This window comes from Drosophila innubila, assembly GCF_004354385.1.
Source record: "Drosophila innubila isolate TH190305 chromosome 2R unlocalized genomic scaffold, UK_Dinn_1.0 1_C_2R, whole genome shotgun sequence".
Classification (NCBI taxonomy): Eukaryota; Metazoa; Arthropoda; class Insecta; order Diptera; family Drosophilidae; genus Drosophila; species Drosophila innubila.
In genome coordinates, this window is record NW_022995374.1 from 25,426,769 (window position 1) to 25,454,124 (window position 27,356).

The 27,356-nt window shown below is 38.7% G+C and overlaps 2 protein-coding genes across 4 annotated transcripts in view; one reads left to right on the forward strand and one right to left on the reverse strand.

The window, feature by feature from the left end:
• LOC117785461 (transcription factor collier) overlaps positions 1 to 18,407 on the forward strand; it is a 31,791-nt gene extending 13,384 nt beyond the window's left edge. The window contains exons 5-11 of one of the 2 annotated variants that reach the window (XM_034623485.1): positions 2,174 to 2,242; positions 14,109 to 14,190; positions 14,669 to 14,849; positions 15,112 to 15,393; positions 15,471 to 15,618; positions 15,693 to 15,982; positions 17,967 to 18,407. In XM_034623485.1, the coding sequence (XP_034479376.1) occupies positions 2,174 to 2,242; positions 14,109 to 14,190; positions 14,669 to 14,849; positions 15,112 to 15,393; positions 15,471 to 15,618; positions 15,693 to 15,982; positions 17,967 to 18,058 (1,144 nt within the window). In that variant the 3' untranslated portion in view covers positions 18,059 to 18,407. The remainder of the gene's footprint in view (positions 1 to 2,173; positions 2,243 to 14,108; positions 14,191 to 14,668; positions 14,850 to 15,111; positions 15,394 to 15,470; positions 15,619 to 15,692; positions 15,983 to 17,966) is intronic. The other variant, XM_034623486.1, reaches the window with a different exon arrangement.
• A 4,371-nt stretch (positions 18,408 to 22,778) lies between these two features.
• LOC117784619 lies at positions 22,779 to 25,039 on the reverse strand. Of its 2 annotated transcripts, none has more exons than XM_034622414.1 (2): positions 24,674 to 25,039; positions 22,779 to 23,653 (listed from the first exon to the last, which is right to left on the reverse strand). In XM_034622414.1, the coding sequence occupies exons 1-2, from the start codon at positions 24,909 to 24,911 to the stop codon at positions 23,097 to 23,099; spliced, it is 795 nt and encodes a 264-aa protein (XP_034478305.1). In that variant the 5' UTR covers positions 24,912 to 25,039; the 3' UTR covers positions 22,779 to 23,096. The 2 variants fall into 2 exon arrangements, with proteins under 2 accessions (XP_034478305.1, XP_034478304.1); XM_034622413.1 differs by lacking the exon at positions 24,674 to 25,039 and adding an exon at positions 23,877 to 24,223.
• Positions 25,040 to 27,356: the final 2,317 nt, after the last annotated feature.

Below are 27,356 nucleotides of genomic sequence, written 5' to 3' on the forward strand. Positions count from 1 at the left end.
TTACTTAGCTCCCATGAGCTTTGTCCAAGTATTTATATTTGGCTTGTTTCCCGCCTGCCCCTCCTGCCCTGCCACCCACTTTTCCACCATCTCGTCTTCTGCTAAACCACTCAAAATGTTGGTCGAGTTCTGAGCTGTTGAGCAATTGAGGTTTGGGGCTTGGGGCCGGAAACGGCAGCTACGCTCATTTGTTTTTAAGCGTTTTCCGCGTGATTTTTCCACTACGCAGCTTTCGTTTTACTTTTATTTTATTTTTTCGGTTCTTCTTTGTTTGCTTTGTGCTTTTGCGGCTGCTTCACTTGGCGGCTGCTTTAATATTGTTGATTTTTAAGCTTGCTGTCCTATCCAATCCTCGCCTCTACTGTCCTCTCCTGTCCTGTCCTCTTCTGTCTGTCAGCCCATGCGTCCTTCGTTTTATTTGTACGCTCAAACGCACGCGAGCTGAAACGTATAAATGGCAGCCACTCTCCCACCCACTTCCTCGTCTCCCCCATCTCCCCCCTAGTTTCATCCCGCTCTCTTGCTAGCTCTTTCTTTCTATCGCCATATAGCATCATCATATCTCTGGGCAGTTCACCCTTCTAGCGCCCAACAGAGGCTGACAGTTGAAGGTTGCCTGGAAATAAAACGAATGAATTTTTGTAAGCACTTGACCAACTGGCACATATCCTGGGATTTTTTAAAAATTCATGCGTATCCATATTATAATCGATAATACAGACAATTTGACAATTCAATCTTTAAGATTAATTTTAGCTTTATATGGTTGACAAAGGCAGATTCAGTCAAGAAGTAATGAGATATATTAAAATAAATTTTATAAAGCTTAAAGGGTGGCATCTCAAGAGGATATACCCAAATTACTAAAAAAAAAAAAGTAATGAGAATGAAAACAGCACAGAAAACGCACAAAATAACAACAGCAAAAATTACATAGATTCGTCCCCTTTAGCTGCCACCCACCACCACCCAAATGTTACTCGCACCCTCCTCTCACCAGCCCCACTTCCCGCCCTTGTTAAGGGCAGTGCAGCTTCAGGGTGCGCTGGCCGGCCATCTTTTATTATTTCGGATTGGCACCCAGTTTTTATGTTTGCGTAGCATTATCAAAACAAGGGGACAACGCACCAGCTTCGCACAGGGGTTGACTTTTGGATCTGTCCCTGCTTCTGCTCCCTCTCCTGCCCTCCCCGCATTGTCTTCCACTTTTGGCTTTGGCTTTGGCTAAGAAACCAGCAAAAATCAACAGCTTCGCGTAACACAAAGCAAATACAAACACAATGGCGTTGGCGTTGACGTTGGCGTCGCTGTCGACGCCGAAGTTAACGTTGAAGCTAGCAGAGGCAATGGCGTCTTCTTTATCGTTTGGCATTTCGCCCATTTTAGTCATCCATGTTTATGTTGTGCCCAGGACGATGCCAAAGCTCAAGCTTCAGCTAAAGCCACCCAGTTAGTATGACACCCGGTACGACCCAATCCCCTTCCCCTTCTCCTTACCCTGCTCCTGTATCCATCACATCTCAAAGCTGTGCCCAGAGGCTGTGCGGACAAAAATTACGCAGCCATTGAACCCAATCCGTGTGTATGAGTGTAAAAAAAAACGATTTCGAATTGCATAGTCCAAAAACTAGAATATTACGTCGTAATTTTCAGAAAATAATACGTAGTTTTACCTAAATGTTGATAGGCAATTGAGAAAATTGTTATTTGTAATTAACATATTTATTTTAATTAATTTGAGGTCGATAAAGCGCCATCTAGCGCTGGAAACTAATACAACTTTTTTTCCCAGAGGTTTTTCTAAAAAGATCTTAATTTTATCTTGAATTTTTTAGTTTTGAATAATTGTAATAATTGTTAAACAAGGACTATATGCGTATAAACAAAGACAAGTCAGTCAAATATGCTAAAGATATTTGATTCTAGTAAACAAACTATTAAAAGACCCGATTATAATCCAAATATCTGCTGAGTTCGACATGATAAACCGCATTTGGATCAAGTATTTTGTACTCAATTTAAAATATACATCATCTGGAATTGACTTTCTCTATCTATGAATCACCACACACACACTCATTTACATATATGCATATATAGCTGTCGCTTTAGTTTTAAATTAAAAGCACTTTAATATTTCTAACCAATTGATTTCACTTGTATTTTCCTGCAGCCGCTGCTGTGATAAGAAAAGCTGTGGTAACCGCAACGAGACTCCATCGGACCCCGTCATTATTGATCGGTAAGTAGCCGTAGCCATAGCCGTAACTGTAACCGTAACCGTAGTCAATAACACCGTAAACTCACTCCAACTTCCCCGGCGGCTCCGGCTCGGAGTCGGACTCGATACAAAAGATGACATTTTAAGCTGCTTTTCATCATCGTCGCATCGTCGTTTTTTATTTTGCCAGACTGTTTTTGCGGCTTGTATGCGTACGAGTATCGTTGATTTATTGGCATTATTATCAACTGCAGTATAAAACATGATGCGGCTGGAGAGGGAAAGGGGTACGGACTGACGAGACACTGGGAGAGCTCGATAGCGATGGCGATAGCTCTGGGAGTCCTTCAATGAACTCGGAGATGGCCAAAATAAAAGTTCATCAAAATGGCAAAAGCAAATTCTATTTTCATAAATTGTGAATTGTAAATTGTAAATTGAGACGAGTGCAGCACTCGCAATCCGACACCCCCCGTATCAACCACCAACCCCAACCCCCACCCCTATGATCCTGTCTACCATTTCGTCGCCCCGTCGTGCGCGCCTGTCACGTGTCAGGCGAATTATGTTAATTGTATGCACATCCTTGCGGCTGCCACACAGTGCGCCCGAGGCATCTCCTCCACTGCGAAAGCCGCAGCCACTTCCCAGTCGAGCTGGAGGAGGACGACAAGGACGAAAAGGACGAGGCCGACAGCCGACAGGCAACAGGCAACAGGCAACGACCGGGAGTGCGTCGGCCTTAATTGGCTTCGGAAATATTATTAGAGAAATACAAATTGTTTGTACAAAAATATAAGTAGCCACAGTCGGCGGGCAAAGAGGGGGCGGGGCTTAGGCAATGGCTCTGAATACTCGCGTTTGATTCACTTCAATTATTTTCCATTATGCGAACAACAAAGATATGTATAAGTGTACTTTGAATCATCTTACTTACGAGGTGAATTAATTGTTTTTATGTTCATATATTAACGCTTTCCTGCTTCTGTTTTCCACGGCTTTTCCGCCCTTAGGAGAAGCTTTGTTAAAATCTGTAAAAACCTTAAGCTATCAATCATACAGACCAATTGAAATTCAAAATATTCCCAAGCTATCTTGAATATTTCTTTATATTTTTCATTTATTTTGCGACTTCAATCTCATATTAACTCATTTATTAAAAATTTTAAATTAAACTTTATTAATTATTGAATTTTTTTACTAGCTGAATTGAGAAAACTGAAATATAATTCAAATCGAGTATATATTAAGAAAGTTTTCTACTTCCATTTCCACCTTGGGTATAGAATAAATCACAGAGTATTTAGGCTCATTCACAAGTAAATCAACTCAATTTAGTATTACATATTTTTAGGACATCTGAATGTTGAATGTCGTTACCTTATTAGTTGTTGGCCACGATCGACTTGTGAAGCGATATCACCTGGCCAATTGAATAGCTCCTTATGCAGATAATGACGACAAATCGAAGGGAGGGAATAAGGTTACCAACTCTGCTCGGAAGTTCCTTTACATTGCCCCAACGGGTGTCTAGAACTATTTGCCTATTGTCTCGATTTGTATGAGGGAAACTAAAATATGGCAAGACGATTGCCAACCATGGTGGTATTCCAAGAAAAACCCAACTGGCCAGGGCCAAGACTTAATGATTCTATTACAAAATCACGACTGAGACGGAGACTTAAACTTGGACTCTGTCTGTGAATTGATTGTGAGGAAGGAGACTCATTTATGCCTTGGCTGGTTGCTGGCAATCAGACCATAATTGGTGTCATAATTAAATTTAATTGATTGCTGCTGTTGTTGTTGTTGTTGTTGCCACATAAATAGAGAGACTCTGCTTCGGTTGCAGTTTGCAAATTAGGAAATAGATTGTAGAACTGCCTCAAGCCTCGATTCTCGATTCGCGATTCTCGACTCTCGACTCTTGACTCTCCAGTTGCAATGAGAGGTTCGGCAAGATCAGAGCCCACTTGCATTTATGATCTTGTTAAAATTACTGAACGTGTTTTCAACGCGCTACGTGCTCCACAATGTGGCAAGATACCTACACCAAGCCGTTGCGAGAACAGTTATCTGTGGTTATATGTAGTCGAGTGCATCCGAATCCGATTCCGAGTCCAGCTTCAGGTCCAACTTCAGCCACGTGCGCAGGCGCGACACTTTGCTCTTGATATTTACGATTATTAATTCATTTTTCGCCTGTTTATTTGCGCAATGCGATCGATCGTCAGTGCAAGATCGAAGATCGCCTTGTTAGCCACAGCTGTAGAGCTGGCATTGACCAAATTGGTTAATCCCGTCGCATTCCCAACTACGACTTGCTTGGCATCATTTCTCTCAGCTTCTGCCTCTGCTTCTGCCTCTGCCTCGGCACATGTCGCATTTGTCAGGCAGGCTGTAACTTTTGTCGGCAATGACACAGCCAGCAGCACACAGTCTTGGCCAGGTTGGCAAGACGCATATCAATCACAGCTGCACACTCCGCCCCAATCAGCAGCGGGTCGGCATGGATCAGTCAGACAGTCAAAGGCAACTCCAGCTTCACCTTCAGCTTGAGCTCCAGCTCCAGATCCAGCTTCAGCTCCAGCTCATTGATATGCCAGTAGATCATGCCGCCACAAACACAAAACAGAGACTAAAACTCGAACTCGACTCGTTCGCGTTCTGCTTGGATAATCTATGTGTTCGCAACTAAATTTTGCCAAGGCCTACAAGCTAAAGCGCTAACTTGGCTGGGGGTCCAGCACATTTTGCCACTCAAACATCGACTGTTGCTTCCTTCATCGATGCTCCTCATCGAAAACTTGTCACTGAGCGCGCAACAATTGGAACTGATTGAAAATTCCGACTCTGAACACAGTCAACAGAGAACAGAGAACGGGCCACAGTCAACACAGTCGCTTGCATTTCAAAGTGGTTAGCTAAGTTGGCCAAAAACTGATACATATGACAACAACCAGAAGACAACACCAATCGCCCCCCTTGGACGCAATATCTGTTCCTGTTGCTGTTCATGCCACTTGCATGACGCTCGAACGTGTGCCGTGAGAGCAACAGCAACAGCAACATCACAAAAGCCACAGCAACAACAACAACAGGGGCACCAATAGTGGCAACAACTTGGAGCCAAGACTCTGCTCTCTACATGTTTTATTGATGAATTTCTGTTATTCATGCAACGATCTGCAGTTGCCGACCGATCTGCAGCGGCTTTAGAGAAGCCGAAATTGTACAGACAATGCGCGTACTACGCACAGTGGGGCAAACTATAACTAACTCGAAATAAATCGATAAAAATGTAGATGTTCAGATAGTTACACATGCAGATTTACATAGATCTAGAGAGGGAAATAGATTTAAGAATAGGTTCAATATTTGCTATCCGTAGCTAAGCTTATATCTTTTCAGTACTTACATAACCCAAATTGTTATTAAAGATTTCCTCAGCATGGATATCCTTTTCATTTGTGCATTAAGACTTAAGTAATGTTTCACAATAAAATAGTTCCTACGATTAGGTCTTTTCTTATACAACATATGTACATACATATATGTTAATTATATTCTGAGACGCTTATTGTGTTTATTCTTACTTCACCATATGCGTTTACTTCAGTTTGCTTAACTAAGAAGAGAGAGTAAGTGACCAGATTCATTTTAGATCAAAATACATAGTTGTACAACACTAAATCAAATATAACTAATTATCGATAAGTCACATATCGAACACGATCAATCATTGCACGCATTCATCGTGCAGATTCCCATAACTAGTTTAATTGTCACCAAATTTAAGCCACTATTTCAACTATTAGTCACGGTGGCTAAGGAGGAATTGCAATCATCAGCGCTGACTAAAACTTACTCAATCTCTAAGTCTCCGTCTCTTTCTCTGCCTCAGTCTTTGCTTCAGCTGCAGCTTCCAGCTTTGGGGACAGTGTCTCTCGGTTTCCTTTTATTTATGATTTGCGAGGACACTCGAGCATTGTGTGTGGATCGATTGCAATGTTTGCAACGCATTTTTTGTTGTTTTTTTTTGGTATGCACTTCTTGTGTGTTCCATAATTAAGTGAATTTAAAGCGCACTTCGGCGGTGGTCGGTGGTCGATGCTCGCATTGTCGCCACCATGGGCACAGCGTGTCCAGCACTCCGATGTGATCTGATCCCACAGCGGCATTTCAATTCTTGTTCTCAATTTTGTGGTTGTTGTTGTTGTTGTCTGTGTCGTTTGCGACATGTACCGCGCTTTTTTCACACATTTTTGCTGATCGCATTTGAACTTGAATTTCGGATTTCATTTCAATTATCATTTCATTTTTCAATGGGCCCATCTGGCGTATGCGTAATGAGGCAAATTATGCCCACGCATACATTGACAGCACACACACACACACGTACAGACACTATTAACATTTATCGCGTGTCAAATGCCAGCTTCGACTTTTTAATTTGCGTAAATTGAAGGAAGACAACAACAACAAAACATCTGTTAAAAAAGCAACTGAAAATTGCCATTTGGAAGAGTGGCCAAACGACAAATGACGAAAAAAGAGCAGAAAGCAGAAAGCAAAAGCAAAAACAGGAGACAAGAGAATAAAAAGCCAAGCACACAATCCAAAATTTGCCACTTTTGCATTTATCTACGTCATTGACATTTTCTTCGCTTTATTTCAATTTTCTATATTTTCCCTGGCGTGGCAAATAAACTAAGTGCAAACTCACGGACAAATGTGGGCAACTGTGCACTGTTCACTCCCCTTTACCCCTTTTCTCCACTGCACCCACTTTGCGCCCACAGAAACCCCACAGCCAGGAGGGTGACAAATAGAATTGACATTTTGTGGTGTCCAATAGGCAACAGTGGCGTCGAAAATAATAGGGCAATCGGTAGGGATAGCCAATTGTAGCTTTTAATCATTTTATTTAGCAAGAGGCAAGTTTAAGCAATTGAAAGACCAATTCAGAGATATACATTTATCATATCAAGTTTACAAAAGAGTCAACTTGCTGTATTTAACTATGGGATGTATGCCTAATATGTACTGCCACGATTGTGGCTTAGGGCATTGGCTGCGTGTGGCAAGCAAATGTTTTTGGCCGTTGCATGCCTTGATAATCGCGCTAAAAATGATGACAAAACTGCTGCTAGTTGTGGCTACAATTTTTAATTTTCTAAATGCATTCAGGCACACCATTCCCGTTCCCGATCCCATTCCCATTCAGGTATTGCTGTTGCTGTTGGAGTTACAGACGGAGTGAATGATTCTGGACTGCTCGCACGCATTTGAATGGTTCAGTGGATGACTGGATGAGTGCGAGTGAGCCACTTAAATATTCAGAGAGAGAAAAAAATGAAAGGCAGACACAAATTTGACGGCACTTGCGGTCAGCTATCGACAGGCGGACGCAGCCAGATGAAATATTGGGCAGACAGACAGTCGTGGAGTCCATAACAGTTAATTATCGATAAGGATAACCGCCTCGTACATTTGCCTTTTTTATCGCTTGCCCAATGCCAGACACTCCCGATCCAATCCCAATCGCAATTTCAGTCCCCATCCAATCTATGTATTTTCTATATGCCTGCGCACATCTTTGAAGTGGTAAGATCCCCAGATACTTCTTAGCCCGGCCTAAACAGAGAGTGCAAGTGCAGCTTATTCGCACCTCATAAATCAATGGTACAACAATTCGAATTGAATTTTGCATTTCAAAGAGCGCACAAATTTGCATATTTGTAGCCTGTCTATTGAAATTGAATTATTAATGCAAATTTCAGCTCTGTTCTCGGTTTCCCTCTCTCTCTCTCTCTCTCTCTCTTTCTCTCTCTCTCTCTCTCTCTCTCTTACTTATCTCTTCTTTGTATAAATGGTAAATGGCATTCGTTGCGAATCGTTAGCTCTTGGGAAATGCAGTTTATTAAATCATAAATATCTATTTTCCATTTCAATTTCTGATAAACGTTTGAACTCTGAATATTTGTGCAAGGTTTTAAAGAGAATTTCACAACTAAGGATATTTGTGTCATTATCAATAATGGAATAGATACAAAGTATTTATTAGTGCATCATAGCTCTTCAACTACACTTTAATTGTTAATATTTATCACAAACTAAGCTCAACTCTTTTAATACTTAGTGGTATCTTAAAATTCAATATTAGCACTTTAAGTTACAGTATCTCATGTGATGCCAATGAATTATCTATATCTAGAGGCAAACTATCCGATGTGTGCATAATTGAAACGACCGCGATGTTATTTAAAATGTTCAAATCCTTTCGAAATGCCTTTCAGAAGTTAATCATGATCATCATCGGCATCAACATAATCATCATCATTTTCATCGTCGTCATCTTTTGCATGTTTCTCATGTGTGTTTCGTGTGATTACGTTGTGGCATTTCCTCAGCCATTTACGCATGCTGCATAATTAATTCTATTAAAAGCGTTAACTGACAGTCAACATACACAACCACACACACACACACGAAAAAGTCGCTAGTGTAGAGTAAGAGCGAAAATAGTTAGCATAATTTGCGCATTTCAATAAGGTCGATAATTTGATGGCTCAGTAGTTGGAAAAGGTTAGAAACGGATGCGAACTGGGCTAAGGCTGAGAAAACGCGAAGGGATAAGCGAAAGAGTGGCCAAAAGTTAAGGGCAACAACGTTTGGGATACACAGATACAGTTAAGCTACAAAAAGATACTTTTTGTATTTGTTGTTTCTTGTTGTTGGTGTATCTTTGTCTGCTTGTAGCTTTTATCGATGTCTGATATTTAACCTCGATATGGTATTTATATGGTCACACACACACAGGCACTCACACAGATGCTCACATGCGTGTGCTTACAAAAATAATCAGTTTAGAGATGAAGAAATCGCAAACAACAAGAAGCTGCCATTGTTGTTGCTTCTCTGCCCGGTAAAAACAACAAGAACAACAACAACAATAGCAAGAACAGTTACGAGGTATTTCCCTGGTCCCAGCGGCATGACATTGAATCCCAAAGCAACCCCAAAACACACACACACTCACGCACTCTCACGCACAACAACACAAAGCAAAAGCAAGACAAATCCACAACAAACGAAATTCTCCCAAAACAGCAGAAGCCGCCTTTCTCTCTCTCTCTCTCTGTCTCTTCCATCTCCCTCCCCCGCACAGGCCGAAATTCATTCACGAAATGAACACAAGGACAAAGCTTCACTCAAAGAAGTCACTCAAAGAACTTTACTCACTTTCGCTCTCGTTCTCGTTCTCGCTCTCGTGCTCTCTTGATGTTTGCAATGTTACTGTGGAATAAACGAAAGTGTTTACAACAAGTTCCTTATAAATGTTTTCTCTCTCTTCCGGCGAAAAGGATGAACCACAACGAAAATGAAAGCGTAACAAAAACACAAACACAACAACAACAACAACAGCGCATAGAAAACCGCCCCCAAAGTCTATTTTAATACAAAGACCCAAAGCTATGAACTCTCAACAAGACGACGACGAAGTCGAAGACGTTCAAGTCCAAGTCCAAGTGCGATTTTGATAAGGATTGTGCCGACATCGCAGCGTGGTAGGAGGCGGGGGTGGGAGAAATCTTTGCAACTGTTCATGGATGCTTTGGGGGTAGTGCGGGGCGAAGGGTTCTCTACGTTTTGGGGTCTTGTGCGTGCGCCGCGAAGCGTGCAGCGTTAAGCCGAGAAAGAGCATAAATAAATAAGAGACCAACAACAATAGAAAACGCCAGCAGCCGCCCCCTCTTCACCTCCATCCCAATCCCAACCTCAACCTCGATTTCAACAACAACAACAAAATGGTGACGTCGTCCGCCATGTTGTGTCTCTGTGTTTGTGTGTGTGTGTGTGTTTGTCATGGCGAAATGGCGCCAAAGTAAGTTTTTGCATTACACTGTACGAGTATATTTGGGTGGCACTGTCTGCGTGCCTCTGTATTGGTGTCTGCCATAGTCATTGACTTTATGCGGCAATAAAGTTGAAAATTTTGAATATTATCGTTAGTGAAAAATTAGCGCCAAGTAGCCCGCAGCGGCTAAAGCGGAGACAGCGTAGGCGAGGACAGAGGAGAGAGGAGAGATGAAGGTGATAAGGTGGAGTTACGCTTCTCACCTGTGCGAATGGCACAGTTGGCGTGCGCCAGAGTTGCTCCCGGCTACATTCTGTTATCGCCTCTCCACCTCCGCCCACCTCCAATGTCAGCGAGATAACATCAAGAGTCGACAGCTGCAAAGCCGAAACCCAAAGCGATTTATGTGCGCTCGTATTCATCATTAAATGTTGTGCGAGCGATGCAAAGATAATGCTTTAAAGCTCTCTTCTTCTTATTGTTATTGTTGTTGATTCACAAATTCACAGTTAATCGTTTGCACATTCAAGGAGCCAAGGACGTAGGCAGGGAGAGCAGGTCGGACTAATTGCCCCCTCACCCCCTACACTGAAAACAAAAATATTTTAGTTTCCATAGCAAAAAAAACAAGTCTCGAAGTCTCGATCTTTCATTGCCTAAAAGATATTGACAACGAATTCTATCTGTGGTACCTACTAGTAATGAAAGGATATAAAAGATACAGAAATGTCAGAAATTTAATTTTAATAAATACATTTATTTTGGGTTTAATTACTAAATTAAAAAATTTATTTTATTTTCCAGCAACTATTGTTAGTTACAAGAACATTTACACTTTTGGTGCATTTAAGAATTTTTAAACCATTCCAGTAAAATGTATTTCCTTTAAGGATTATGTATGTTGAGTGTGCACATAAGATTAAAAACAATAATCAGATGTACCATTTCACTTGACTGATCTAAAAACAGCGCTAAGATTTATATTCCTTCATCGAATCCAATTTAAGTTCGACTTTAAAGACCGTGCTGCAAAGTACTTAAAAGTCTTTTTAAAAAGAAGGAGTACATCTAACTCGGGGGAAAATATGAATGGCCAATTATGCACTTCGTTGGCTCTACGTGCTCCAGCTGCCAATGGGCCAAGTGGATGCCATTTTTGGCCATTCTTGGCCATTTTGCTAGCCAGGCCAATGTCATGTGCGGACATTTGATGATGCGTAGCTTTTCATTAAATGAAAATTGTACGCGGCAGCCAGTAGGAAAACTGCGAGTAAATGGAAAGCTAACTTTGTTGCCGCGCAGCCAGGACGAAAATGGAGACACTTTGATTTATTGGCAGAACGCGCGCTGAATTTTTAATTGCCCAACGAGAGGTGGAGCAATAAAAAACAGCACAGAGAAGAGAGCGAAGATTAGCTTCAAAGTCCGAGTGCCAGAAATCCTGTCAGATTAAATTGAATCAACAAAGATTCTCAACAGAGCTCGAAGAGTTTTGTAGACAGTCGAGGCATATGCAAATGGGAATCCTAGACAAGGACGACCCCAAAAACACAGAGGACACACAAAGAATACGATTTATGTCGGTCGGGGAATTTATGCGTCCTGTCAGGATATTTGAAAACATTGTAATTCAAGCGTGAGACTTCTTTGGTACTTCCGAGAAAGTCAATTAGCTCTCCATAAAGATGCACACAATGGTGAATGGTGAATGGTAAATGGTGACGACGTAAATGATATGATCCGTAAATGAGTTAACCTAGGCGGACAGCTCTCAATATCCACTCGATACGTATTCAAATTTCGACTGCAGTTACTGCATCTGTGAGGGTTCCATGTAACTCGATATTGTATCTGAGAGATACACGGCGCTCTGTCCCCTTGGGATCAGCGATGGTCGTGTTAATGATGCTGCTCATGCTCTCCTCGTATGCTGCTCTTGCCAATGCATATAAAAAACAACAACAACTCAAACAACAACGACAACAAACATAAACACACATCTGTTTTCATTCTCATCGAACATCGAGAGTCCAAGTTTGACTTCAACAAGTTCTACAATCAGCTCGACTCTCAGCACACGTGGCCCCATAAGCAGTACAAATATTTTAATATGTGTATCTGTGTACAAATGTACTCGAATGCTATATATATTACCCATTGTCGAAAATGTACATAAATTCATAATCAATTTTGACTTTGCGCTCGCTTCAAGTTTCTTGATAAAACATTTGCGTCTGGCATTTGTAAGACTTGTGTGTTTTATCGAATGTAGTTGAAAATTTCTCGTATTGAAAATGTCAATTTCATACGCATATACCCTGTAACCTTAAGAGCAAACAGGCCACGTCATACAGAGAACAATGAACTCAACTTAAACCCATAAACTACTCCGATTTGGGTATACTAAGAAACGAAGAAAAAAAAAGAGTTAATATTGTTATTAAACAACATTTAAGCGAATAACTTGTTAAATCAGATATACTCAGTACACTAAGCAGCTTAATATAGAGTATATGCGAGTCGATCATTTCGCAACTGAAACCATTTATATTTGAAATGCTTTACTGTTTTGACAAATTGATAATTATAATATGGGGGCAATTGCTTGAGTTCACTTGTGATCTAAAATACAAATACAATTTATATGGGCTATATATTTTACTGGATTGTAGAAATACTACAAAAGTTTTAGGCAAATAATTAACTAAACCAGCAAATGAGTTGATAAATTTCAGCCAAATTTCTTGCTGAATTTAATATCTAATATAGATAACTTGTGCATATTACCAGTATCTACTGTAAATATCGACCTGAAACTGACCTACGAAATTAAAATGGGAAGATTAGGCACTTTAAGAAAAAGTATGTCAAATGAAGAATATTTTAATTTTATTATTCCTAAAAATACTCGGTTTTAGTAAAAATAAAATGTCAATTGTAATGGTATGTGTGTATGTATGATATTCAGGGATCTGAGAGGAGATGAAACACAAGACGCAGATCTTTCAACACGTCCCCCGCCCAAGAGATACACTTCCTCTTCAAGTACACTTCCCCATGGATAGTAAACAAATTTATGGCACACCAACAGGGTGCACATTCTCGTATGCAGATGTTCCGCCTGCGACGAGCACCGAAAATGCTGTAACAGCGACTTACGCAGGGGCAGGACACGCCTCCTGGGCTAATTTGTCCAATTTGTCGAGTGAGAAACAACAAAATGACTGAAAAAGTATAATAAACTGAAAAATACTGCCAATTTGTTTGGTAGGGGGGTAACCCCCTGCAGCGGAAGCAGCAGGAAAATATTATTTCTGCAAATAAAATCAACGTGTGGCAGGGCGGGGCAGTAGCAGAGGCAGGGAGAGGGGGGAAAGGTTGTGAGCTGTGGGGCGATATGTTGCTGCTGTTGTGGGTATATTGGGTGTATAGTATTTTACCATTTAAATGCGCGACACACGGGTGTCAATTTCGAATATCCTGCCTGCAGGACATCCCATTCACATAACTGTCACCCCAAGTCCGACTGCGACTCCGACTCCGGCTCTGTGTCCGTGTATCCGTATCCGCTTATCGCACGCTGCGATGTTGCGCCTGAGGCAAGCAGAGGGCATGTGGCAGAAGCGAGGGCAAGTGCTGCAGCTCTTGTTGCCCCCGGGCCAAACATCTGCTGCAAAATGCGGCACCAGCAGCAAGTGGCAAGTGTGGCGACTGTAAAAGGCGCACTCGATCATTAGCAGCTCATGAAAATGATTTGACTGTTAAGTGTTCCTCTTATCGCAATCACTGAAGCCAGGATTTCAAACCGAAACGAATATCGGATTCAGTTTCGTAACGGTTACTGGTTCTCAAAGTGTTTTGGTTTCGAAATACCGGTTACATGTACATGAACTAGTTACTAAACGGTTATTTGTTTTTGACTGCAATTACGGCTACCAGTTTGAATCGCTGAATATCATATATATATTTTTATATAACCTTACTTTAATGATTAATTATTAATTCTTGCATTTCTATTGCCTACAGCTTTTTCCTCAAATTCTTCTTGAAGTGCAATCAGAATTGCTTAAAAAATGCTGGAAACCCGCGGGACATGAGAAGATTTCAGGTGAGAATACTTACATATTCTTTTTGCAAAAATAAAAGTAAGGTGGGGATTTAATTTGTAAAAATGTTACACCTTCTGTAAAAATGTTACACCTGCTGTTAATTCGATGTAAAGGCAATGTTAATTATGCTACCATTAATAGTGCCATACCATTCAATCAGTGTAGCTTATTAAACTGTTTTCTGTATACATCTGTGTGTTATAAAACAAGTCGGAATAACTATCAAACATCCTCTATCCGGAAATCTAGACTATATTACAAATTCTGAAATTGATTAAATTCGTGAAATGTTGAAGAATAATGGGCACACATGCATCCGAATAATTATAATAAATATTACAAATCAAAGATTTTAAGAATAGAGGATTTTCTTCCATATAGTGTGCACTTTTTTTTCTGGTCGGTTTGACCTGTTTTTGAGGAGAGTAATTGGGACTATACACGTATTATAATATTATATTAATTATTATTCGACAGGTCGTCATTTCCACCCAAGTGGCCGTCGATGGTCCTCTCCTGGCCATCTCGGACAACATGTTCGTGCACAACAACTCGAAGCACGGACGCCGCGCCAAGCGACTGGACACAACGGAAGGTACAGGCAACACATCCCTGTCCATATCCGGTCACCCCCTAGCGCCCGACAGTACCTATGATGGTCTGTAACAAAATTCCAATTCATTATCGATTACTAGTTATCGATTTCTTGTTTTCATTCAATCGATTTAGTTTGTTTACTTTGTGTTCGCTTTTCATTTCAATTCTGTAGCAATTGGCAACTCGATCCCGTTTTTCGTTTTCTCGTTTCGTATCTCGTTTCTCTTTGTATACTGTACTCGTACTTCCCAACAAATGAAATGCCTCGAGCGTTTGTAACACACGCACTTACACTAAACAACACATTTGGTTGAAACTTTCAGGTCTGTATCCTCCGCTGCCCGTTGCCACGCCTTGCATTAAGGCGATATCGCCCAGCGAGGGCTGGACAACAGGTGGCGCCACCGTGATTATTGTGGGCGACAACTTCTTTGACGGATTGCAGGTGGTCTTTGGCACAATGTTGGTGTGGAGTGAGCTTATCACGTCGCACGCGATACGGGTCCAAACGCCGCCACGCCACATCCCCGGCGTAGTCGAGGTGACGCTTTCCTACAAGAGCAAACAGTTCTGCAAGGGATCACCCGGACGCTTTGTCTATGTCTGTAAGTGGATGCCATTAATTCGATTCCTCATGTTAGCATGTCTAAGCTTTCCGTTTCTCCTCCCTCCGCCGATCAAGCAGCACTCAACGAACCCACTATCGACTACGGATTTCAGCGTCTGCAAAAGCTCATACCCCGTCATCCCGGGGATCCGGAGAAGCTACAAAAGGAGATCATCCTTAAGCGCGCTGCGGATCTCGTTGAGGCACTCTACTCCATGCCCAGGTAAGCATCTCGCCATCCTCCACACACTCCACTCCTTGCAGCTGTCCCTAACGCTCCCCCCTTTGCTGCAGCAGATCGCCCGGCGGCTCCACCAGCTTCAACTCCTATGCCGGCCAGCTGGCGGTGAGCGTGCAGGATGGAACCGGTCAGTGGACGGAGGATGATTACCAGCGCGCCCAATCGAGCAGCGTCAGTCCGCGCGGCGGATACTGCAGCAGCGCCTCGACGCCCCACAGCTCAGGTGGCTCCTATGGCGCCACAGCAGCCACCGCCGCCGTTGCTGCCACCGCAAATGGATATGGTCCTGCTCCAAATATGAGTTCACTCTCCTCATCGCCGGGCAGCGTATTCAACTCCACCTCAAGTAAGTGTAAAATGCGGACAGATATTCTACAGCCACTGAACTGCACCCCGATGAGCAGGTCATTTAGCCAAAGGAATTTTTTCTTAGTTAAAACTCTGATGAGCTGGGTGGGAGAATCTCTTGAAGAGATTTGCGTCTCGACTCTCTTGCTTTTATTATTGATTTTGTAACTTATACCCAAAAGAAACATGTTATACTCTTACTACACCACACAATCCACATACTCGTACCTGTACTTACTCCAAAACAAAGTGAAACATTATTGCTCAGCAAGTGCATTTTCGCCATTAATCCTTAACAGTGTCCGTATCGACGCCTTGGCATTCGGCGCTCGTTCAGCATCATCATGCGACCGCCGCCCATCCGCATCATTATCCGCATCCCCATCAGCCCTGGCATAATCCTGCCGTGTCAGCAGCAACAGCGGCGGCCGTTTAAGTGCAAAGCGGACGAAAGGCAATGGCAACACCAGCATGGAACAAGGAGCAAGGAGCATGCAGTAGGGAGCATGGATGGCGGACATGACCAAACACACACATACACATATATAGCCTACCACAGCTATACACACAGAACACAAGGTTATCGTCTGCAAAGCTAACGACGCCCCCAAAAGTGACACTGCAACAACTACAACAACAACAGCAACTGCGACAAACAACAATCATCGACTGATAACGATGCCGGCTGCCGTTGTAATTGTCATAAAACACAACCACCACAACAACAACAACAACAACAACAAGAACACACAATCAACACACGTTTAACGGTATTTATAATTTCTTTTAACATTTTTAAATGCTATCAAACTTATTTTTCCAAAAATTTCAAGAGTTTTTTATTTGTTTTCCTCTTTACAAATCTTGCGCGATTTTATTAAAATGTTGACGTAGGCCAAGGGTTAAATTTGTGGAATCCATTGCACTGGTTTTTATTCTTCTTGCATACTTTTAGGGTCACTTGTAAGAACCCTTTTTGTAATTCGTAACGCACTGAAAAGTATGCTATGGTAAATATTGTGACATGTATGCGAGGAAGTGTGTAATAAGCAAAGCATACTTTTAGGCTAACCAATAAAGAAATTATCAAAAGGTGCATTTTTGTAATAGCCTATTTCCACGACAGCACATTTGGCACATTCGACGCCATTTTCATCATTCGGCCCGAATGTTGACTTCATTTCAGTACAAAATCCGAATGATAATTTTGGCTCATTCATAATGAATGCTAAGATTTTTTGACATTCGCCTCGGCGAATTTCAGAATTTTTTTATCAAGTACGCGATGCTTATCGATAAACTCGTGAAAAAAAAACAATTATCACCTTAACCAGCTGTTTTCTTTTATAAAAAACGTTAGGCATTAAATTTGCGCCAATTATAATATCAAAATAAATATTGAAATGTTGTTATTGTCAGCTTTTTATAATTTTTGCACAGAAACCGAACAGCTGATTTGCTTGCGTGACTTTCAAATGTCTTAACAGATTCACATTTGGTCGTGGAATGCCAAAAATATGCCACATTCAAAGGTGAGAAAATGTGGCAAATGTGAATTTTCATGGAAATAGCCTATTAAAAGCAATTTGTCAAAAATTTTCATAGTTCTATCTTTTATATTATAAAAATTGCTAATTTTGATACTTTTTGGAAATTGATCATATTATAAAAACAGGCAGCTAAGTTTTCCTTTATGAGTTGACAACACTTCCTCGAATGCAATTGTGTGTGCTCTAAATAAAAGGAAAGTTGATATATTTAATAAAATTTTAAATTTATTAAATTAATTTCAAAGTTTTAAAGTTGAAAAAAAATTTGTTGAAAAAATAGGTCTCTTATATTAAAAGAATACCGACCTAACTTAGAATTTTGGAACACACCTGGTTATAATTATAAATTGTTTATACTAGAAATATATATTCAATAAATAAATCACAAAATTTGAAAAACTTAACAATTTTGTTATTATTTTCTATTTCCAGGGGTCAGCAGCCTGAGCTTCAATCCCTTCGCCCTGCCCACCTGCAATACACAGGGATATAGCACTAGCCAGCTGGTGACATCAACCAAATAATATTATTATTAAATTAGGCCATTGGCCGCTGTTGTTCTTGCCACGCCCATACGCTCCGAGACACACGCCCCCAAAAGTCACCAATGAAAATCAAAGCAGCAAAAGAAGCTCGAAAGTGCAATAAGCGATGGAAATGTTTCCAAAATTAAACAATTACGAATACATCAAATATTTATTGTATAAAAAAAAAACAAAATGTAAACAAATTTTGTTGTTTATTTTTGATTGCCCTTGTAAATTTATGAAAATTCACAAACACTTTTACCCATATATCAAAAAGAACTTTAAACATATGAATAAAATTGCAAACCCATATCATTCGCGGGCTACGAACCACGTTATAATCTAAGATCTATGATAATGCTGTTTCCATTGATCAAAACCGGCTGAAGCTATTATACGAAATTACTTACGTAGATTTTCAGTAATTTTGGAGGTTCGCTTGATTAATCGATATACATATGCATGTAAATATATATATCAAAAATTTATTGGATGTAATAATCAGAACTGTGAATAGAACAAATTATACCAATTTACATACAAATTACCTATGATGATCTGAAAGTAATACGAAAATACATATTATACAAAACTAAAATATAAAATTAATTACCTTTTGGATATATCTAAATGCTTGTATACGAAAATTTAATACCAAAACCAAAATACAATAATTATATCGTGCTGCAAAAGGACTACACACAATTTTGGAAGATCAATCAATCGAATATGCCATATCATTTTTCAAAATTATACGCAGACACACTTAATACCGATGCGTTGTCGAACTGACAAAGTAGAAAAACCCATAATCAAAATGATATATACCTAAAAATATACAAAGATTTACAAAAATAGTTGGGCTATTTACATACGACTAGCTATTTGAGAACCCGTTAATATTCAAAAAAACTAAGCTAAAATTTGCATTTTATTAGAAACATACTTATCAACTTTTGGCAGTCATATCGTGCACTTAATCGATCCCATCAGAACACGCATATATAGATATAATATAAAGAATTTCACTATCTAATCTAAACTTCATTCAACTCAAACATCACACGATTCAACACATCAGCTATTTACAAGTCAAGTCGAAGATTAATCAACTACCGATTTAATGCCCAACATTTGTTGACTAGAGTTTAATATAAATCTATAATGTACTTAAATACATATAAATTAACAATAATAATAACTGAAATATAAATATACACGATATTGGGGTGCATATACATAATAAGTTTATTGTTTATTACTCGATCTGTAGGGTTAATTTTAATTGGTATTGTATTATAATATATACTTACATATATGAATGTATGTAGGTTTCTAGAGACACATACTTATTATTGAAAATGTAATAGAAAAAAAAAACAATAATAATAATGCATAAATGATACGAACATTTATAGTTTTAAGCATTGCATAAGCCATACAAATTAGCTCCAGAAATCGATTTGTAAATTATAATTCTAGTAATGCTCTCTGTTTTGTAAATCTTAACAAGTTATTTAAATAAAATTTATTTAAAAATATTAATAATAAAAACTAAGCAATCGTAATTCCCATAAAAATTCCTATATTTTATTTTATACTACTGCCGTACATTGCAATCTTGATAGTTTGGAAAACCAGATATTTTTATTATTTAATCAGCTTACTGTTTTTTAGATTATTGGGAGAAATCTTTTTTCAACGCTCTCAAAAAAACAATCAGTATTGGGTGGTAAGACACTACTATTTTTGTACGAAACATGGTTTGTGATTTCAATACCTAATTTGAGTTTTTTGATTGTAAATAATTTTCTGCTGAATACTTTTTGCTATTATGATTTGTGATCCAAGTAACCTGAACATCAAGCTATAAACCGATTACCATTTCAAAGCCATTTTCCCTACAAATAGGCTGCATATCCTCTAGAGACCTAGTATGCATTTCGTTTCTTTAAATTTCAAATCTTGTGTTATTTTGCCTACGATTTGTTTTATTGATAACAAAGCATCACAATTTTGACATCATGATTCTACATCACAGCCGTTCAGCAGAACAATTGATCAAATTTCATCGGTTTTCTGTTGTCGATGAGTTCTGTGAGTTCACCATGATGCTTTGTTATCGTTAAAACAAATCGTAGGCAAAATCTCGGTTGCCACAATTGGTGATTTTGCATCAAAACTCTCTCTTTTTTTAAAACTTTTTTTTGGATTAGTTTTTTTTTTTTTTTTTAGCATAAGTGTCTTTTTTTGATAGGTGATAGATAATTGTTGATTGATGGGTTCTGGTGAACGCAGCCCATTCGCTCGTTCATCCGACAACTGGTTCAAAAGATAATTCATTTTAAAATTTTTAGTGGCCTTCCCAAAGTAAGATGAAAAGTAAGTCTGTTTGTATTAAAAAGCGCTGAAAACGCTTAGATATGATGATGAGGAATTATTCCCCATCGGAAGTCAAGTAATGTTTGTTCTACGACTTTTGAAAAAGAAAAAACTAGTTTGGCAAAAAAACGTTAAAACCCACAAAAGCTACAGATATGTTCTATATATCGTTGGATTGGTATTATTCTCTAAAGAACTAGGTAATTATGTTTTTGACTTACATTTTGTCGATTAAAAAAAATGGTTCACGAAAAATTTTAATTTATTTTTTATAAAATAATAAGTTTATTTCGTGTCATACACATCGAAAACATTAAGCAGGGAAAACTGCAGATTCTTAGCAGGATAAAAATGTAAATAACGTGTTGAAATATGACTCCATCAAGCACAAGGCGAAGCCTGTAACAGGGTTGAACAGTTCTAGCTGATGTCAGGCAATAGCCAACCACCAGGCGTTCGGCCAAATATCCAACTGTCAGAAATGTGTCTCCTTCCCAGTCTCCTTCTCCTGAAAGGTCTAGCAAGTACAAAGGCAAGGCAATTCGAATGGGTTACAAACCGCGCTCTGTATCTCTCAGCAAAGTTACTTACCGTGGTGCACACAGACTGAACATCAAGATCCCGATAAATAGTAATGTCTCTTACATTTCTCGGCGAGTCAACGATCCGTCGTAAAATTTGTCTCTGACAGGAAAACTTTAAATTACTAAAATATTTTATTTGCTTGGCTGTATACAATATACCTATATAAATTACCCGTTGTTTAATATGTTTACCGTTACAATCGATGGAAAGACGGCTGAGTAAATATCACATGAACACTTATAAGTATGTATGTATATGCTTGTGGCGCTAGAAAGATTAAATTAATAAATAACAGGATATAGTGAACTGATTTGAACCAACTTTGGTGTGGATGTATAAGACCAAGGAAACTGCATATTCTATTAGTTTTGTCGTGCAGAGAGAATTGCTGAATTCAGTTTACCAATCTCCTCTCATCATAAGTATCTTGGACTGACACCGGACAAGTCCCTTAATTTCAAGACTTACACCAAGACTCTTAGATACTCTCTCCAAGTTCGTGCAAAGAAGTTTTTACTGGCTATTAAAGGTTTCCTCTAAACTACCCCTCAGGTCTAGGAGCATCTTATTCAAATCTATAATCCTGACCATCTGCACGTACGTTATCTCTATTTTAGATTTGCGGCTAATTTTCATCTTAAGATAGTACAAGACAAGTTTAATTGTATAAATCGATCTATGGATCATTCGTCGATACTTCAAAATCCCTTCCCTTATTAAGACATTAACCAAGCTCTCAACAAATCATACGCCTAAAATATCCGGACTAAAGCACTTGTTACCCGTAACCGTCAGCGTAGGAGACTGAATCGTTTTCACATCGACAAATTCCCCATCAGAGTTATTCCCTCCAGGGCCATGGACCCATCTTAGTATTATGGATTATGCCTTTTTATATGTTTGCTTTTATTTGTCATTACAAAAAAATCTTAGTTAAGATATCTTTAAAAACAAAAAAGTTGTTCATACTAAAACCTGATTTTAGGCCGATATATTTCATGGCAGCTATATGATATAGTGGACCGATTTGATCCAATATTGATGAAGATAAAAAGACAATAAAGGTAGAATACTAAACTTGTGAGTTTGGTTGAAGTATCTTAGTAAATGAGAAAGTTTTTCATACTAAAGGTCGATTTTCGACCAATCGTCCTCATGACTGTTAAATATGATAATGAACCATTTTAAACTAATTTTGATTTCTGATTTAACGAAATATGGTCAAAATGTGCAACCCAACAACCAATTGATATTCTTTGAGATTGGTTAAGATATCTAAAAAAAAAAAACATTACCATTTCTTATACTAAAGATCAAAACTAATTAACAAAAAAGTCAGCAAAATCTCCAAAAAAAAACATCCCGTGATATAAAATGTTATAATGATGTTTCTCCATCGATTTTAATAATTTATATCTTATACTTCGCCAAATTAATTTAGTTATATAAATAAAGGCTTAAGCAATATGTAATTTTTTTCTAGTTTCGTTGCCTAGTGTAACAGGTAAATCATAAATCTTAATATTGCTACGTTTACTTAACGTGAATTTATATAAATCTCATAGTCATTCAGCAGGAAATGTTCTCTTTATATTTCTATCTCTTATATATATATGTAGTTCCTTGTTTGTGATACAGATCAAGAATATATGTATATTCTTTATAAAACAAGTTCCCTTAAGTCTCTTACATACATTGCACAAATTTAATATAATGTTTAGTCCGATAGAAATTGATTGGATTGGCATGATTAGAACTTTTAAGTTTTGAAGGATTTTATTGCGAAGGTCTTAGGTAACTTTATTAGCGGTTTGTAAATGGTTTGCATTAAATATTTGTATACATGTATATATGATACATAGAAATGTAACTGTACATACATATGCGCTTAATAATAGAATGCTCGAACTAAAGATTACGAATTGTCCGTAAGCAAACAAACATACATGTTTACTTTTAAACCTACATGAATAATTGTTGTTAAGATATATTTTAATTTCTTTCATAAATTTTAATTATAGGGTAAATATTTAGAGATTTAGCTTATCCGTATCATACCCTTGATATATTATTCAGTTTTAGGTGAAGTCTCCTCACTCTCTTTGTACAATATTTCATGAATTTTCGAGCGCACGTAAAGCTTGCGGCTTACGGACAATTCTCGCATAATGGGCACAAGACTTAATGCAAAATAATAGTCGTCATCCTTGGTGTGCTGCTCATGTTGCTGCTGAATGACATAGCTCAACTGCTCGCTCACCGTAGTCAGACGTTCAATGGATGTTTCCAAATTGTTCTTTAATGTTTTTGCCGCGCTTGTGGGAGCTGAGACCACGGTGGCAACGACAGGAGCAGTAGTTGTCCGGCTGCTGGTCATCATTGTGACTTTATCGCCAGTGTCTAACATCTCATCTTCAACCACTTGTATGGGACTGTAACAGAGCGGATCTTCACTATATATAATGTCCTTAATGTCCTCACTAATTTCCTCGTTGTGCTCGTACTCCTCCCACTTTTGCGGCAGTGCTCCCGATATAGATATAGTTGAATGCGCTTCGACCTTTGGTTTTGCGATACGCAGTGGTTCCCGCACAACCTTCGCCTTGGCGATACGAGATGTTTTTTCTGCAATGTAAATACTCTTGTTAATCAATAATAATATGTATAAAAGTAATTCTAGATTAAGTCTGCAATAAATGTAATCGTATGTCAATAAATTGCCAGCACCCAGCTGTAATGCAGGGCTGGGCATAATCGTTTTGCGATAGTTTGCAATTGGGGACAGTCGCGCGGGATCGATAGGTACGTCAATAGGTCATTGTATGTTGTGATAAGGACAGCAGCATACCTTTCTTTATTGTAACAACCCCAGGTCGGCTAATGGATCGCTGTTGTACCGGATTAATCAGCACCTCGTCGGCGTGCTTATGCCTTAAGTGGGTCCACAGATTGGTGGTATTATTGCCCTTAAGATTGCTGGCCATGCCACCACGCGATATATTATTGCCGCAATAGCGACAAACCGCAAAGTTTTCGCACTCTTCATTAATGTCGTAGTGCTGCCAGACAGTGCTAACTCGTCCTTTAGGCATTTAAAAATTTGTTTTTCACTAAATAACTGTACTCAGTTATATTTTTTTCATAAAAACGCAATAGCGATGTTAGCGTTGCTGGCGCGTGTGTGTTGGAAAGTGCATGCGAAAAAAAGTGTTGTGAAATGCTTGTTTTAATATAACAAAACAAAGAACTAAATAATTTATGAACAAGACAAATTAAATCGCGTTTGTTATTTTTTTTTTAATACAGCACATAGCAACACTTTTACATTTTATATATTTTTTATAATACACAAGCATTACGGACTTTCTTGATTTTAATGTGTCGTCAAGCTTAGACTTATATTTTGGTTACGCACAGCTGAGTATTTTGATGGGAGGAGCACATCCAAAATTAGGCAAAATTTTGACCGATTTGTTTGCAATAGACACAATAGACACTTCTATATACCGCGTGAATCTCTAGTATATATAACAACCCTAGGATAGCTTAAGTTGTGGCGATGACAACAACAAGGCAAACGCTTCCCGCTCTGAACACGCGTGGCAGTGTGAGGGGACGTGCGTGAATATCAGATCCAAAACTTACCGTTAGTCGTGTGTAAACATCTATGGCGCAACAAACTGCCAGTTCCAGTTTTCCCACTATATGATAAAAGATCGCCACAGGTTTTGCAGCAGGCATATGGTTCTATTCGATCATCACAAGACACCAAGTTGAAGAAACGCCAAACACAACTCTTTGCATTTCGGGGTTCTACTAATTTACACCGCTTGTCACCTGATTTGAGAAGGCTTCGCAATTCCGATTTCTTTTCGACGTGCATTTTAGACGTCCTATTCAAACCGTATCATCAAAATAATAGGTAAAACTTAAAATGTAAAATTTACTATACGACACGCATGTCACGGTTTCTAGTCACGCACAAAACCGTGTTGCAAAGCACGACAATCAACATATAACGTAATGTTTGGCAACACTGGCAAGGGTCCCAAAATATAGTGGACGTCACAAATGAGCTGTAGTCTGAGATAATTTACAACTCGATTGAGTCAATTTTAAACATAAAATAGATCAATATAGCCACATTAAATAATTAAATTTTTAATCAAATAATCTATCAGGTAAAAAATAAAAATGTAACAACCGAAATCTGACTTAAGTTCATATGTAGATTTCATTTATTTGCAGTCAAATTCAGTGAATTAGTATATTCCATTACAACATAATATCAAATTAAGCGGCACAAAAAGACACGAGTCAAAATTTCCATACTTCGATTCAAGGATCCAAACGAACATTGTGTATTTTCTCATCGTCAGACTATTTTAGTGCCGACAGCTTATTCCCATTTATTGTGGCGGCCAACCGATAGACAGTCGATAAGTGTTAAAGTATCATATTTGGACTATCTTCTGCTAATTGTTCAAATATAGCTTAGTATTTATTTGGAGCGCTCTTTAAGTTTTTCTTAATGTTTTCAAAGCTTAATTGTGTAGATACTTTTTGCTGCAAAATAACATTCAAGTTCGGAGGAAAACTGTTCACTGATTTTTGAGTGCAATCCACACGAATCCACTCGAAACAAAGTAAATGATTCACTACATTCATATTTACTTGTTAATAACACTATTTGCTACACTATTAAAATACGCATGTAATTATTAAATCAATATTATAAATGTTTCTTTAATTAGAATCTTCAAATAGAATATGTCCAGTGAATCGGGCTACTATGATCATGCAGTTGTAAGATGCAAAATTAAAAGTGGAGAGTTTAAAGTAATAAACAAGAGAAGCCGAAGCAAAGTTTGGAACATATTTTCCCGAGTTGTTGATCAGGATGGAACTGAAATCAAAAGTGTCATGTGCCGGACTTGCCCAAGTATCTTTAGATTTAATGGTAGTACTTCAAATTTGGTTCGACACAAATGTTACCAAATCGCCAAGAACCGAATACAATTTGAAAGTGTGAGCACCGAGGATCAAGACTACAGCACTGACAATATAGACCTTATAGAAGAGCAAAGTGTATCGGAAACATCACTCGATGATGTAGCCAAGGAAAAAGTAGAGTATGCTATATCAGATTGGGCAGTGGAAAACTGTCGAGGCTTGGACATTGCTGAGGACACTGGACTCAAGAAATTGGCTGCGATACTTATTGAAATTGGAGCCAACTTGGGCAGTCACATCGACGTGGATGAACTCTTTCCGAAAGCAAATACAATGTCTTTCAATTTTGAGAACTGTTACCTGGATAGCCTGGAAAAGGTGCGGATGGATGTGTGTGAAGCGTAAATGGATATAGCATAAGCTGCGACAGCTGGACGCATAGTTATTTAAAGAGTACACACCTCTGTCTGACCATACATTACGTGACAGGTGTCGGACTTGTCAACCAACTGCTCTCTATCAGCAGCTTAAAAATGGATTTCTGTACAGGCAAGATATATATTTATATAAATGATACTAGAAAAATTTTTAAGATTTTTATTCATTAGGCTAGCAACATGAATCCCACATTGATGGCATATAACGGGATTTCGATTGTAGGATAACCGAAGACCAGCCGATCTTTGTAACACCTGTCGATTTGAGTTTCGCAGCTGTCCTCGGAGATGCTCAAATTAACTGCATTAATGATATGCTGAACAATGCCATCGAGACAATATTTAATGAAGTCGACGAGCTTAAGGAAATGTTGCATCAAGTTACCGAGCTTGTCCAATATTTGCAAAAGTCTGGTGCCTTTTTGATCCTTAAGAATCACCAGGACTTTAGCTATTCTTCAATGAAATGGAATAGAATATATTATACGTTAAAGTCAGGATCCGATGGGTAGATTAAAAATTCATGAAATCTCTTCAGTTGTAAATATTTTGAGCTATGTTGTAAACCAGCTATTGCAATGCACACAGTCGGAAAAGGACGAGACAATCGGGGAGTGTAAATTACTAATGAAACGATTTTGCTCGATAGAAAATGAAAACGATGATAAAAATGATAAGGATATTAGGGGGCATTTTGATGACGATCTATTTTCTGATTTTGTTACCTTGCAAACGCCAGAGGACAGTATTCATAAGGAAATTCGTAGATATTCCGATATGCAAGTGAATCTAAGAGAAGGCTACGACCTATTAAATTGGTGGCACTCAAACAAGGATAATCAATTTTCCACTTTTATACCAAATCAGTTGTCGAATTTTATGTATTCCTGCAACAAGTGCTGCCTCGGTAAAGATATTTGCTAAAGCGCGAAACTTAA

What these genes read in the sequence shown, in the direction of transcription:
- LOC117784619 (XM_034622413.1), bottom strand. Translation starts at nt 24,120, where the DNA reads ATGCCTAAAGGACGAGTTAGCACTGTCTGGCAGCACTACGACATTAAT. An exon ending in GGTTGTTACAATAAAGAAAG is followed by an intron (nt 23,654 to 23,876) that starts GTATGCTGCTGT and finishes TTTACATTGCAG; the next exon opens with AAAAAACATCTCGTATCGCC.